General features: G+C 35.6%; 2 protein-coding genes across 4 annotated transcripts; one reads left to right on the top strand and one right to left on the bottom strand.

Annotated features, from left to right (window-relative positions):
* Positions 1 to 33: 33 nt before the first annotated feature.
* LOC132644696 (protein PARTING DANCERS) lies at positions 34 to 2,890 on the bottom strand. 2 transcript variants are annotated; one of them, XM_060361303.1, is made up of 8 exons: positions 2,740 to 2,890; positions 1,439 to 1,563; positions 1,266 to 1,354; positions 1,095 to 1,190; positions 905 to 999; positions 790 to 830; positions 623 to 706; positions 34 to 466 (listed from the first exon to the last, which is right to left on the bottom strand). In XM_060361303.1, exons 1-8 carry the CDS (start codon positions 2,873 to 2,875, stop codon positions 317 to 319), a joined length of 816 nt encoding a protein of 271 aa, XP_060217286.1. In that variant the 5' UTR covers positions 2,876 to 2,890; the 3' UTR covers positions 34 to 316. The 2 variants fall into 2 exon arrangements, with proteins under 2 accessions (XP_060217286.1, XP_060217291.1); XM_060361308.1 differs by having other exon boundaries at positions 623 to 703.
* A 904-nt stretch (positions 2,891 to 3,794) lies between these two features.
* LOC132644679 (uncharacterized) lies at positions 3,795 to 9,344 on the top strand. 2 transcript variants are annotated; one of them, XM_060361288.1, is made up of 7 exons: positions 3,800 to 4,439; positions 5,785 to 5,837; positions 6,190 to 6,282; positions 6,356 to 6,579; positions 7,329 to 7,395; positions 8,786 to 8,896; positions 9,050 to 9,344. In XM_060361288.1, the coding sequence occupies exons 1-7, from the start codon at positions 4,010 to 4,012 to the stop codon at positions 9,071 to 9,073; spliced, it is 1,002 nt and encodes a 333-aa protein (XP_060217271.1). In that variant the 5' UTR covers positions 3,800 to 4,009; the 3' UTR covers positions 9,074 to 9,344. The 2 variants fall into 2 exon arrangements, 1 of the variants encoding a protein (XP_060217271.1); XR_009583890.1 differs by lacking the exons at positions 8,786 to 8,896; positions 9,050 to 9,344 and having other exon boundaries at positions 3,795 to 4,439; positions 6,356 to 6,704.
* The last annotated feature ends 6,147 nt before the right edge of the window (positions 9,345 to 15,491 follow it).

Raw genomic sequence — 15,491 nt, 5'->3', positions numbered from 1 at the left:
AGAAACAAGAAACACAGAACCTAAACATCAATGTGGATGTAACTCTGATCTCCTTAAAAGGACTTCAGTAAGACTTACAAGTTACATCAACTTTAACACAAATACACCGTCATATTTCCTTAAGCAAGAGAAGAAAGTTTTGAAGAGCCTTCTGATTTCTTTTTGAGTCCTTCATACATGTTATACTACAGATACAGCATGGTCAAGCTAGAAGCACTAGTCTGCAGCTACATTTCCAGTGGATAAAAGATCATTCGACTTCCACTTATAGTTCTTGAGATGTCTAAAGTCACTGCTCTAGAATTAAAAGTATAACTCAGCTCATTTTGGGAGCAAGATAAAACTTTGGATCTCTGAAAAACCTTGTGATTGTCTCAGCTGTGGTGGGTGAAAGGTCAGTAGTTTCCAGAATGTATTCCTTTGATGACCTAGCTATTGCTTCAATTGAACCAATAGTTTGATTAAGCTGAAAGAGACAAAGGAAAGAGTGACTAACAACTATTTGGATAGATAAATGCGTGTATTTGATAACGCACAATTCTATGAACAAGAAAAGGTAAAATTTATCTTGGTACAACAAATCTGATGCAACATAAAAGGGAAATAGCACCAAGTAAAATACCACATTTGCATCGTGGCTGTCAACCCCAGGGATTGATGTAACCACTTGTAGGTAAATCTCCATTGCCTGTACTGATTTTTCCTTCTAACAGCAAGGCAAAATGTCTCAGGTTCACAAAAATATCAGGTGATTAGTCAGAAGATTGAAGAAGCTGTTCAACCATCTACCTCAGCTTTTATTTTTGCCAATGCATCCTGGCGTTTACATGCTGCAATAGATGTTTTGGAGGTAAGATATACATTTAAGTTTCTTTTGTTCAGCTTGAGAGAATTGACATCTTACCCCCACGAGCATGTGCTATCTTCACAATCTTTTCAAAGCCCATCTCTAAGTCTCGCACAGGAACAAACGTTGGCCTTCCAAGCTGCATTCCGTACCTTCAAAAAGATCAAGAAATTATCCATGTTCTTCAAATTAAGCACCACCTTGATATAGAGATTACAGATAGAAGGCAACGTTAATATTGACTCACTTGATATAGGAGTATATGAAAGAATCATTCTGTTCCTTTGTAGGGAGGGTGATAACAACATAGAAGTTCGCAAACTGCTCCTTCAATTTCTGAACTCTACATCAAGTCACAATCTTATCAATTTTTGATAAAGTGCAAAATTGGATTTTGAGTGATATACAGCACGTTTACTTTCTAAAGATAGATGTGATGTCGATGCCATCCCAATTGGTCACAAACATGAAAGCAATCGACAAACCACCACAGTTAAAGATAAAATCCTGTGAATCGGAAATGTTATTACTTACATTAGCAAAAGAAAGAATTTATATGAAGACCAAAACAGCTGAAAAGAGTAGTTTTACCGGTGCAATTGGCACAATATTTAAACGGAAAGAATTTTCGTTGAGAAAGCAAGAGATGAAATTGAGAAAGGAAGGGTGTTGTTCATCCCTCCATGTGCTACTCATCATACAAACTCCATTGCTACCTGCAAAGAGTTGATGGTCAATGGTAACATAGACATTTACTATGGAAGTGCAGCGCGATTAATCCTAAAAACAGAAATCTAGACCAATTAAAACGTGCTGCCAATATTGTTCCTACAGATGAGAACTGCAAAGCCTTGTAAAGAACTTATTCTCCTTAACATCAGAAACAGTTAATAAAGTATAAATGTTGTTTTACGTGGGATGAGCAAGTAAGCAAATAGTAATTTTTTTTTTTCGGGGACATAAGAACTGTAGATCTTAAACGTTTAAGGATAACCATAAGCAAATGCAGACATTCAAGCAGTTTGTTTATATATTGTTAAATTATTTGCCATCTAAAAAAGTGACAAAACATTGATGTTACTGATAAATACAAGAGCACAACATATATTAAGACTACCCGCAAGAGTGGCTCAGTTGGTTGAGCATGGAGCTTTCATAATGGAGGTCTCAGGTTCGAAACCCCCTGCCTACGACAACAGGGGATTTGCCTTCTGAGTAGAGCTCGTCGCACAGGGCTTGCCTAGTGCGAATTATCTCTCCTGTGTGGTTTGCGAGCTATTACACAGGAGCTGGGTTTACCCTGTGCGCACCCGAAGGATAGCGGCTGCGGGTTCCCATATCATAAAAAAAAAAAATAACATATATTAAGACGAAAACTTCAAAAATGTGATTTATGGCGGTGTACACACACATCAAACAATGCCGATATTTATCAAAGCCTACACATCATCATGTACAAAAGTGGATAAAACACCTTACGGATCATTGGACATTTAAAACTTAAAGCTGATCCGAATCAAATTTATACGTAGAATACTATGTGAAATTTGAACTTGTATAACAGGGACTAGTATAACATTCACATACTTGAAATGCAACTTATGTTCTAACAAAAATTGACAAAAAAAGTTTACATGAAAAATAGAGTTAATACTCAAAATTCTACTTTCTACGTTAAATCAAATTCAAAATTTCAAAACTAAGTAAATCACAGACTTATTTCCTTCAAAAAATCGCTGTAACACAATGTCAGTAATCATTCTTCAGACAAATCACATTCTATGAATTGCAATTTTCAAGTAGAACAAATTAGTGATCCTTCAAACTGATGTTATAAAACCCCCCCCCCAAAAAAAAAAAAAAAGAACGAAAAATCCAAAATGAGAGAATACATGAAGCAGATAAGGTTGAAGTATTTGATAATGGCGTGGAATCTCTGAATCCTCGACTCATCACTGCTTTTTTTGTGATAATATGAGCAGTGAGCTGGCTTACATATAGTCCTTCGTCCTCCAGTTTTTGGGCCATTTGTACTGAATTGGCCTGGGCTCAAATCATTTTTGTGGTAAATGTTATACGAGTTAGCCACTTTTTGAACCGAGTTTTGAATAATACTAGTCACGATTTGAAGTTTTGTTTAAACATAGCTACTTGTGATGCTGAAACACCATGACATGAATTTTGAATTTAAACAAGTGAAAAATGCATAATACTCTCATGGCTCTCAAAAATAGATGACAGTGTTATGGATTGGCCATTTTATATGTAATTATTTTTCCATTACAAATCTAGAAAATATCTATTGCTGTAAAATATTACTATAACTAACAAAAAGAATACACCCAAACAGCACTTAATAAAATTGTGCCATTTTTTGTCTATTTTTGTCAATCCGAATTTGTTTGGCAACGTTTCACTGAATACGAGTTTAAAAAATAAAGTCTAACATTTAATACATGATCATCTTTTGACACATGAATTTGATATGTAAAATCATCACAACATTTGATATGTAAAATCATCACAACATGTCAATCACTTAAAGAGTATCTCACTTTTGGGCCATAAAATAACATGTTCAAAGAACAACCTTTTACTCTCCAAATATTAATCTTGACGTATAAATTAATACAGACGGAGTATAACTACGTATTAATTGCAAAATAGTAAGTGAAAGCTAAAGGTACCAATTAAAATGTTTTAATAATAACAATAATAAAGTATAATTAAGTTTGTAAAATTTATTATCCAGTTCAAGTAAATATTTGCATTCTTATTTTATTTTATTCTTTTTACTTCCTCACACTTGAAAATTAATTTTTTTTTTCTGCCCCTCAGGAAATTAAGCATTTCATTTTAGCCAAAAGAGTTTTAATAAAACACTGAGAAAAAAGAAAAATAAAAACCACGTGCTTCAACAAGAAGCACATATTTTCATTCAATCGCCAAAAGTCAATTTCATTCATCTCCAGATCAGTATCACAAATCTCCATTCGAATCAAATCACATAACAATAGTAGATTCTACAATATTCCATTTCTTACATGGAACAACCAACACAAATTTAACAACACAGAACATTAGTCCTCTTAACACTTTGAATGAACTCAAAACAAACAAGAAAATAAAGGAAGCAACTTTCCATTCCATTTGTACTCTAATATGCCTACCATTGATTTGAGCAGAACACTTCCATGTGTCACCCTTTTTTCTCCTCTTCAACAAGGACCCAAGTTTCAATTTTCCCTTTCAAATTCACATGTTAATTCATTTTTGTATAGTTTTAAACCCAAACGTTTTCATTTCTTGAAACCATGTTCTTCCTTAAAGGAAACCAAGAAACAAAAGACCCTTTTAAAGACACCAAATAAATCTCCTCAGAGCTTTAGGAGGTTGCTTAACTTTAACCCCAAAAATAATGATGATGAGAGTGAGAAAGATAGTGGATTAGGAGATGGTGATACTGCTATTAAAGGTACCATTTTGGCTGCTCTTTTGATTGTTGGTGTGCTTGGTGGATTTGGAACTGTTGGTTACATATATAAGGACCAGATTAATGCTTTCTTGAACCACTTTTCTGGTTTTATTGAAGGTAATATTCATATGAATTTTCCAATTACCTTTCCATGCTTGCTTTTATTTAAGCACTTTTATCCAAACACGCATATGCTTATGTATAAAATTAATTTCAGCACTTAAAAAGAGCTTATTACGCATGTAGCTTATTAGCTACTTACAATCAGCTAATCCAAACGGGCTATAAATGAGGTTGGAAATTCTATGAAAAGTAATTGCAGCAGTTGTGGGCTCACCATTGCATTTAAACCTATGTAAATATAGATGAACATTTTTGAAAAGTGTACCTATGTCAGTTCAAGCTTATTGCATCAAAGAAACAGTGGGTCCAGTGGTACTTTGCGCTCATTTGTCTTAAAATTCTGAATTCGCCTGTGACGTTAGGAGTTGAATACTAGGCACAGTAAATAGGTAACTAAAGCTGATAGTTCCTTTTTATTCAGAGAAAAAAATTGGTGGTAGAAATCTGTTTCCAATTGTCCTTGGTCGTCGACACTAAAATTTGGATTCTAGGTAGACTACTTAAACTTGTAATGATGTCCATTGTGTAGCTTTTATATGATGGTTTTGATGTTGTTGCCTATTGGGTGCTGCTAAATCGAGGGCACAAGGCAAATTCATAATGAGGAGTAAATGCGCAGATTGAATCAATTGAAGATAGAGCATGTTTGTTTTGATTAAAACTCTGTAATATCCCAAACAATATGGAATCTGTTTAGGTCTATTGAACTTAATTGAGCTCAATAATGAAGTGAATAATTTTGAATTGCTCTGAGATACCTAACTGTTAATGTCCAAACCCTATCCGATTAATAGTTTAATTGGGAATTGAGAGCTTCGCTTCGGTGAATGGCCATAAATTTCTAATTAGAACATGTTAAGCGAAAATTCTAATCGATTTGACTCTTTGGCTCGTGACTCTTCTTCTTTCTTGTCTCCATTTTGTGGTATACAGCGACCATGATTGTAGTTTTTGCCTATACCTGACATGGTCTTGTTGTCCTGGATTGAACGAGCCTATTTGGCGAGCTTCTACTCTTTGCCTCCTCACTTTTCCTTTGCCCCTCCTCATGTGTGGAAAGGTTGGTGAATAGCATTTCCAAACAAGTACTACTGCTTGCCAAGTTAAAGGTTTTATTATCTTGTAGACCTGTTTGAACTGATTTGTGTTCCATGTGGCATTTTTGGTGCCAGTTTGCTTCATAATACAGTTATCGCACAAAATTCAGTTGGGAGGGTCTTTTAACAAAACAGAGAAACTTGGAAGCCAATTGAATAAAGAATGCAATGACTTTCAACAAATTTATCATGTGAATATATTTTTATGAATTCATTTTGACTGAGGCTCCTCATATTGGCAGGTTATGGGCCAGCTGGATATGCTTTTTTTGTTGCAGTTTATGCTGGACTAGAAGTAAGAATTACACTCTATTTCTTTGGTATAACATGTTGCAAGAAGCTGCAGAAATGTACTAGTTAATGGTAGAATGTTGTCTGGTGGGAAAAGCTGATAGTTTTATGGACATAAACATGGTGTATGGTCCGGTCCTTTCCCATAATACTAGGTTGTGCATGCCTAAGTTTTGTACTTCAGAAGATACTCATAGAGGCTCATGCTAATGTATTTTCATTCAAGTTTCTTGTGCTTTTGCTTGACCAGTGTTCTAATTCTAATTCAGAGAATGTTTTAATGTGCCTAGCTCAATAAGTGAACCTTTTTGGAGTTTCTAAATGAAGTGACTTTCACTGTTACACTTCTCATATAGATCCTTGCAATACCTGCCATTCCATTGACCATGTCAGCTGGTCTTCTATTTGGCTCTGTCACTGGGACCATCATCGTCTCCATTAGTGGAACGGTAAGCTGTTCATTTGGTTCAATAGAGTCATGATGATGTACAATGTGTTCTCAATAGTGTGATATGCACTCAGGTGGCGGCAAGTGTTGCGTTCTTGATTGCCAGATATTTTGCCCGTGAACGTATTCTTAAGCTGGTTGAAGGGAACAAGAAATTTCTTGCAATAGACAAAGCAATTGGAGAAAATGGTTTCAAAGTTGTTACTCTTCTCCGTTTGAGCCCTTTACTTCCGTTTTCTCTTGGGAATTATCTATACGGACTTACTTCAGTCGAGTTTGTGCCATATGTTCTAGGAAGGTGAATATCATTTTCTGTTTTCACTTCCTACTTAACCTTTGGGCTAATGTCCAGATGTCTAAATTTCTGTGCTTTGGATTCACTTAGAGGATGACGTTCATTTTCTAGGATTTGGAAGAATTCAGGTTCTTTTCCAATCCCCTTTCACAAACTTGTTGGTGCACCTTTCATTTGAAAATATCTCTTAACATGTGCATATAAAAAGGAATACCTCAGTGCTAAATCTTGCTTGAATGCTGCATGAATTGCTTAATTTGCTATCAGGCCTATCAGTCACGTAGGCTTTTATCTGTTGTCAGAGAGAGGAAATCGAGGTGGAAGTTCCAATGATATGTGCTTTTTAGTGATAAAATAAGCTGTCCATTACGTGATCAATTACAGACGCCAAGAAAAGTAAACCTAAATTGTGGGGAGAAGAACAGTTTCAAGTTGTTTACATGTCTGTTTTCTCTTTTGTATAGTGATGTTGAAATCTTAATTTCGTACGGTCTTTGATCACCTTGGCTGATGTTTAGCATTAGCCAAGCTGTTCTGTTGATGTTTGTGGCAAGGATTATTCTACATATGTGGAAGTAGCCTCTTATACGGATTTCTTTCTGTTAGAACAGAGGGATTGTTTGAGGGTCTTGTGACGTTATAGCTATTCAAGAGTCATTTAGTGCAAAATGTACTTTTGCTTTTCGAGGACTTGTTTATTCACTTGTCAGGTATGCTCTTCGTCTTTATTAAATGTTATCTTCTGTATGCAGTTGGCTAGGAATGCTTCCTGGAACATGGGCTTACGTGAGTGCTGGTGCATTTGGCCGTGCAATTATTGTGAGTTTTGTCACTTGTTTATCTTGTGCACTTATCTGTGGAATCTTTGTCCCTTCTTACAATCAGTCATTATTTCTGTGAATTTATTCTTCCAGTCCTGCAGAAATGGTAATAGCATCTGTTGCTACAACAACAACAACAACATACCCAGTATAATCCCACAAGGTGGGGTCTGGGGAGGGTAGAGTGTACGCAGACCTTACCCCTATCTTGGAAGGTAGGGAGGCTGTTTCCGATAGACCCTCGGCTCAAGAGAAGGTGCCAAGACAATAGGCAGTAATAGCAACATATAATACGGTAAATGCAGGCAAAGAAAGAAAGAAAGAAACAATCAGGTTATAATAGAGATCTAAAAAAATAAGCAAAAGAACAAAGGTAATAATACTCCTAGTACAGAAAAGAAATCCTCGCGGCTCCCTACTAGCCCTCTACCATGATACTCGACTTCCACACCCTCCTATCAAGGGGCATGTCCTCAGTAAGTTGAAGCTGCGCCATCTTGTCGAATCACCTCTCCCCAGGACTTCTTTGGTCGACCCCTCCCTCTCCTTAGGCCCATCACTGCCAGCCTCTCATACCTACTCACTGGCGCATCAACGCATCTCCTCTGCACATGGCCGAACCATCTCAACCTTCCTTCCCGCATCTTGTCCATCACGGGGGCCACACCCACCTTGTCCTGAATCAATTCATTCCGAATCATATCTCTCCTGGTATGCCCACACATCCATCTCAGCATCCGCATCTCTGCCACCTTCATCTTCTGGACATGCGCTTTCTTAACTGGCCAGCACTCCGTCCCATACAACATAGTCGGTCTAACCACCACTTTGTAGAATTTCCCTTTAAGTCTAGGCGGCAGCTTCTTGTCGTGCAATACACCTGATGCGAGCTTCCATTTCATCTATCCCGCTCCAATACGATGGGTGACATCGTCATCAATCTCACAATTCCCTTGGATGATTGACCTCAGGTACTTGAAACTTTCTTCTTGGGTATGACCTGTGTATCGAGCCGCACGTCCTCGTCCTCTACCTGTATTACGTCACCAAACTTGCACTCCAAGTACTCTGTCTTAGTCCTGCTCAACCTGAAACCTCTCGACTCCAGGGTGTCTCCAAACCTCCAGCCTCGTGTTAACACCGCGTCTCGTCTCGTTAATCAGCACAATGTCGTCTGCAAATAACATGCCCCATGGCATCTGTTGCTAATTTGTTCAAATTGAGATATTGTAGTTTGTGGCCTTTCCATCCTTGCTATTGATACACTTAAAGTTCTGTCATTTGGGGAGTTTTGATTTCTCTTAGTGTGGAAAAGAAGTACAATAAATTGAGAAATCACAAGAAATTCAGCAACCCCATCAATGTACTTATATTTCTTGTTATTCCAGCAAGAAGAATCTCAAATTGGTCTAGGAGGAGGAAACCAAGAGCTATTGACCGTTGGAGTAGGTTTATTGTTTACAGCACTCGCTGCAGCTTATGTTACACGGCTAGCCAAGGTAACACTGATCATTTTCTATTACACTATGCTAGTACTGAACATTATGTATTCTGATACGTGCATATGTTTGAGTGATTCTTCTTTCTATTTCTGTCATGAAAGGTCTCTACTTTATGGTTGGTTGTAACTTGCTTGATCTTCATCAATGCAGGATGCTGTAAAGGATATTGAGTAGGCAGAATTACTTGTGCCCAAACCCAGTAGAGTTTACATGCTCTTGTATCAACACGCACAACTGCCTCGTGTAAATGGAAAAACTATAGTTGAGAAAATCAGATAGGGAACGATGCATTGTATCAGTGAACACAGGATAAGTCATTCTATGAATGTTTTAGGGGGAGATAGGAGACGAAGATAGAGGTGAGGATGAATCAAATACTGTACATAAATTTGCATATTGATCTCATTCTGGTTATGCTTAGCACAGGCGTTGCCCGTCCTAGAAATTGAACACTCTGTTTATTGAAACAACATAAAAAATCTGGACCTAAAAATCATGGCAATGGAGGTTGCCATTAACTAAATACAGGCCTGCCCTGGAAACATTGTCCTCAGGCATCCGGTCTAGTTAATTCTGTTGGTTGAGGATTAGTTTCTTCACAACCTATAAATTCTTGAGCAGTTTTTAGCTCTCGCGGTAAAGTTTGCAATCTTTGTTGGGAAAATTACGGCCAAGTATCATTGGGTAGCTAGCTTACAAAATATGTACACGGTGTATAAGTAGGGTATATTTTATATTAAATATACATAAACTATACAATACCTATACATAACATTTACATCCGAAGTATATATTTATATACTAAATATTCATATACTATACATACCTATAAGCAGCATATACAACCAAAGTGTATAGATAGAGTGTACTTCGGCCGTATTGGTAAACTAGTTGGCCGGTTAAGTTTCCCATCTTTGTTTGTGTAGCCTGCAAGTTAGATGGCTCCTGCTGAACTGGTCTCTTCTGTACGCTAGTATGGGTTAGGGGATCAAATGTGCAGGGTAAAACAAGCAGGAAATTTCCTCCAGTGAACTTTTTACCCTCTCTTGCCCTATGGGCAAAAGTAAAAGTTCCAAAGTCAAAAATTCAAAACTTGTTAAAGTTTCGTGCATGGACAAGCGGAGTCAAAAGTTTAAGGCTACCCACCTCCAAAACCATTCTTGTAAATCACCAAAGTAGAATCAATATAAGAATTAAGTTATGGTCCGCGCACAATTTGATTGAGTCAAGAATCAAGATGCATAACTGATTAACTACAAGTGTACAGGTATCCATTGGCAAAGTAGACTTGTGAGTTTAAACATTCTCACAGACACGTTATCTCATATCAAATATGTTTGGTATAATTTGGCTTTGAGAGGGAGATTTAATTAAGATAAAAACGAAGAAGATTCTTAAAGCTTGTAATTTTAAATATGCATTTGTGTGACTGATATAATTACTTAGGGCTCATGAGTAAAAAACCTACGGCATATAACTTAGACAAGGTGGTTAAAACGTATAATAAAAGTATCCTTGTGCGTCGTGACAAGTTATAAATTAAAGAAATTGGAAAAGGGCATGGAAAAGGGAGTGAACAAGCTCCGAAAGGGACAAGAGCAATCTTACACTTGAATGTATTAATAAAATTATTTACTTTTGTCTTATTCAAAACCTTTAGAATTCCCAAAATGTTTACAGTTATTTAACATCATTTTTCTATGATGGGTCTTTAGAAGTTCCGTAAGAGATGTTGATCTTAGTTCATGGAAACCACGTTTAATTAGAGTGCATCTCAATGCTCAAATTATTCTCTCACCTCATGTTGAAATATGATGAAGACACCAAATATGGTTACTGACGATAAGATGGAGTTATATATATCAAACAATAAGGGTGGAATGGAAAAGAAAATTGCATAACAATTCCATCACGACAAATTAGCTATTACATTAAAATGAAACTTTTCATTGTTAAGTAACAAAGCATTCATGGTTAAGAATATAATATCACAAATTTAATACAACAAAATACAATCAATCGAAATATGGGGTAAAACTATAGATGTATGTAACTCTCTCACACAGGTTGGGCCGACGAGGCTGGGTCAAAGAAAGGACTAACAAGGTTCTGAAGAAGGGATGCATATAACACCTCAGACGTATCTTATATAGGAATGAGAGAGAAAAGAGAAGGGCTTTATACGACATAATACAAATTACATGATACCTTACTTTTTGGCTTGATGATGGAGTAGCCCAAATTGACAAATCCGTATGGTCTATTGGATTAAAACGAACAATATGTGTCATATGTTTGGATCATGATAGTGTAACCATGATTTACAAGAATGAAGTTGGAGGTGGGTGATCTTGAATATTTGACTCCACTTACCCAACGAGCAAAAATTCAAGTTTACCAAATTTTGACTTTTGACCTTGAAGATTTGCCCATAGCCGAGTGGGGCTCAAAAGTTCTAGACAATCAATTTCCGAGGTTATTATATTGGGTGTAATTTCCAGGAGAATTACTTATAATATGGTAAGAATGGAAGTTGCAAACTATAGCTTCTAATGGATGAGATTTAATTCAACTTGCAAAGACCAAATTAGTACTAGAAGATAACGAATCAATTTCCACGGACTGCAAGTTTGGTGATCAAGTTTCAATTTAGAAAGTAATATCCTTAAATTATCAATGGATGTACTTAAATTAGATGCAACTATGCAAGAACGCCATCTAAAATACTTGAAAGACTGCAAAGGTCAGATTCTCGAAATAGAAGAATGCAAATTTTGTATATCCTTTAATTTTTTCTAATGTTTAAAGTATAAAAAGTTAATACGAAAATAGAAATAATTTCTGCGACGAACAAAAAAACAATTAAGGCTTGAGATTGAGTGTCTATCCTATGTATTGGTTAAGATTGTTTTTCAACATTTTTGAAGCATTAAAGTTTTATATACTAAAGTGAAACTGTTAACATTTATGATTTGACAATACAATATCACGAAATATAATACAACTAAATACAAACAATCGAAATAGGGAGTAAAATTGTCGATGTATGTAACTGTGACAAAGGGTGGGCCAATGAGGCCTGGTGAAAAAAAAAAAAAAAAAAAGGACTGATAAGGTTCTGGAGAAGGGTGCATATGACACTTCAGAGGTATCTCATATCAGCAAGAGAGAGAAACGTAAAGGGCTAAGACATAATACAAGTTTACATGATGCACACTTTTTGGATTGATGATGGTGTAGCCCAAATCCGTATGTCTATAGGAGCGAATTGCCCTTCTTTTGGGGTGGTTTTTAAATTTTGCCCCTCATATTTGCGGTCTTTAAATTTTGCCCCTCATATTTGTGGTCTTTAAGTTTTGCCCTAGCTTGGATACCTGAGGTTCTGGGTTCGAACCCCCGCTCAGGCATAAAATGAAAAAATAATTTCGCAAGGCAGGGCTGGAGGGAGTGTATGCCGGATCCGGCATAAAGTCCTTAAGGAAAAACTAAAGTTATGCCGGAGGGGGCATAACTTTTCCTCAAGGCATAGTTTAGTTATGCTTTATGGGGCAAAACTTTTCCTTAAGGAACTATGCCTTATGAGGCAGACTTTTAATTAAGGCATAACCAAAAGTATACCTCATAAGGCAGAATTTTTCTTTAAGGCAAACTTTTAGTTATGCCTTAAGGAAAAGTTCCGCCTTATGAGGCATACTTTTAGTTATATTTTATGGGGCACACTTTTAGTTAAGGCATAACTAAAAGTATGCCCCATAAGGCGGAACTTTTCCTTAAGGCATAATTAAAAGTTTGCCTTGAAAAGTAAAAAAAATAAAAATAAAAAATATATGTCTTAAGGTAAAGTCTGCCCCCTCCGGCATATCTTTAGTTTTTCCTTAAGGATTGTATGCCGGATCCGGCATACACTCCCCCAGCCCTGCCTTTCGATATATTTTTTTTAATTTATGCCTGAGCGGGGGTTCGAACCCAGAACCTCAGGTATCCAAGCGAAGGGAAAAACTTAAAGAACACAAATATGAGGGGCAAAATTTAAAGACCACCCCAAAAGAAGGGCAATCCGTGCAAAAAAATGTAGGATTAAAACAAGGGAAAAAGACACAAATGGCCGCCGGGTAAAAAATAATCCCATGCGCTGGCCCATCTATTCCCAAACCCAAAAATTAGCCCATAAACTATTCCCATCTGGTAGCCAAATCAGTAGCAAGCCTTTTGTGACGACTTTTAGTCGCCACAAAAGATTAAAAAAGTCGTCACTAAGGCTGGGTGGTCCAACAGCCCCATCGCTTTTTTTTTTTTTTTTTTTATAAAGTCAGACTTTTTGTGGCGACTTTTAGGGCTGCTATAGAAAAATTAGGCTTTTCAGTGGCAATTTAAAAAGTCGCCACTAAAGGTTAAATATTCCAAAACATGTATAATATGTATATATTTAATAAGAAATATCCCAAAAAACTTTGAGGCGATTTTTGTATATAATATGTATCGTTTGTGTATAAAAATATGTATCAGTACTATCTATAATGTATAGAAACTGTATAAAATATGAATCACTAAGGTATGTATCATTTTTGTATATAATATGTATCATTTGTGAATGTAATGTGTATTATAGAATAGAAAATTGTATCATTTTTGTATATAATATGTATCATTTTTGTATAGAAAGTGTACATATAATTCCAGCATGTGTATATAAACTATATCAGTCTTGTATAGAAAGTGCATCATACGTATAAAAAATGTATCATAGAAACCGTATCATTGTGGTATATAATATGTATCACTATTGCATATGTTAAAAATAAATATCATATCATTATTGTATAATATGCGTATAATAAACGTATAATTTATGTATAATAAATGTAAGATTAATTCCACCATATGTATATACAATGTATAATTCTTGTATATAAAGTGTAAATATAATTCCAACATACGTATATATGCTGTAGCAGCCCTTTAGTGGCGACTTAGTCGCCACAAAAAGTCTTTTTTTTTAAGCGCCTGGGCTGTTGGGCCGGTCAGCCTTGGTATTATTTTGGTCCGACCGGCCATTTTTTGGCAGTATTTTGGGCCGAACGGACACCTAGTGGAATTAAGCCCAAACAGTGGTTAAATGTGGGATTAGTTTGGCTGAGTGGTTACACAGTGTACTTTTCTATTAACACAAACAATATGTGTAATATGCTTGGATTGGGACTGATGAAACCATGATTTACAAGAATGACTTTGGAGGTGGGTGATCTTGTATTTTTGACTCTACTTGCCCCACGAGCAAAATTTTGAGTTTAATAAATTTTGACTTTTAACCTTGAAAGTTTGCCCATATGCAAGCGGGGCTCAAATGTTCTAGACCACCGATTTCCAAAGTAATTATATTGGGTGTAATTTCCTCGAGAATTACTTATAATATGGTAAGAAGGGAAGTTACAAACTATAGCTTTCTAATGGATGAGATCTAATTCAACTTGCAAAGAAGTAACGACATTAGCATACACGATAACGAATCAACTTCGATGGAATGCAAGTTTGGTCAAGTTTTCAATTTAGAAAGTAATATCATTAAATTATCAGTGGGATGTACTTAAATTAGATGCAACTATGCAAGAAAGTTATCGAAAATACTTAAAAGATTGGATTGCAATTAGATTCTCGAAATAGAAGAATGCAAATTTGTATATCCTTTAATTTTTTCTAATGTTTAAAGTATAAAAAAATTAATATGAAAATAGAAATAATTGCTGCAATGAACAAAAAAAAATAATTAACGTTTGAAATTGACTCTCTATCCCCCATATATTGGTTAAGATTGCTTTTCAACATTTTTTAAAGGATTTAAGTTTTATATACTAAAAGTGAAAAGATTATTTATACAGTTAACATAGTTTAACTTATTATAACATTTCATGCAGTTATTAATTTTATCAAGTAATGCTTACAATAGAAGCTTACCAATACTTATCTTATAGTACATGATATGATTATATAAATAATTTTTACACTGTAGATATATGAAATGTAAACTCTTTTTGGAAAAGAATAAAATGAACTTCATTTGGAATACAAGGGGGTTTACAGGAAATGAAAAGGAAAAAGGATGAAGATAAAATGCTTAGTTCTTAATAACAAGAAAGAATGAAAGATATCGAAATTTTCAAGTCAAAAGGAGTTGGTAATATTAAGTAGAAGGATAATCAAAGGACAAATGAAACGATAATCCAAGAAATTTGCATTAATATATGACTTATGGATCCTGTGGAAGATCATCACAACCAAATTCAGCTAAAAAAAGCAGATTAAACAAACCCGCTAAATCTCAAAAAATAGGAAAATCTTGGAAGAAATCTGACTAGTAATCTACATCCAGATACTGTATATCTGCATATCTATTTAATTTGATCGACCAACTGAATCTGTTATTAAAATTGAAGATCCCTGCTAACAAATAGAGCTGTTAACAATTTTTGTGAAAGCCTTAATTAGCTTGGGGCAGCTTAAGAAATATTGTCGTGCAATAATCCCTCTTAAAATCAGAAGTTAATTAGAAAAGGGAAAAATACAGGAACATGGGCAAGTGCCTGGAGGGTTTAGA

The sequence above is a fragment of the Lycium barbarum genome, chromosome 1 (assembly GCF_019175385.1).
Source record: "Lycium barbarum isolate Lr01 chromosome 1, ASM1917538v2, whole genome shotgun sequence".
Classification (NCBI taxonomy): Eukaryota; Viridiplantae; Streptophyta; class Magnoliopsida; order Solanales; family Solanaceae; genus Lycium; species Lycium barbarum.
The sequence above is the reverse complement of the archived record's forward strand: the minus strand, read 5'-3'. Positions and strand labels throughout refer to the sequence as shown.

Bases quoted from the DNA above. Each gene is read 5' to 3' on its own strand.
- LOC132644696 (XM_060361303.1), bottom strand. From the start codon at position 2,875: ATGGCCCAAAAACTGGAGGACGAAGGACTATATGTAAGCCAGCTCACT. The intron at 1,564-2,739 runs GTATTCTCTCAT...AACTCTTTGCAG, and splicing joins TTCAACCTTATCTGCTTCAT to GTAGCAATGGAGTTTGTATG. The intron at 707-789 runs GTAGATGGTTGA...CCTTGCTGTTAG, and splicing joins TGGCAAAAATAAAAGCTGAG to AAGGAAAAATCAGTACAGGC.
- LOC132644679 (XM_060361288.1), top strand. From the start codon at position 4,010: ATGCCTACCATTGATTTGAGCAGAACACTTCCATGTGTCACCCTTTTT. The intron at 6,283-6,355 runs GTAAGCTGTTCA...ATATGCACTCAG, and splicing joins TCGTCTCCATTAGTGGAACG to GTGGCGGCAAGTGTTGCGTT. The intron at 7,396-8,785 runs GTGAGTTTTGTC...TTGTTATTCCAG, and splicing joins CATTTGGCCGTGCAATTATT to CAAGAAGAATCTCAAATTGG.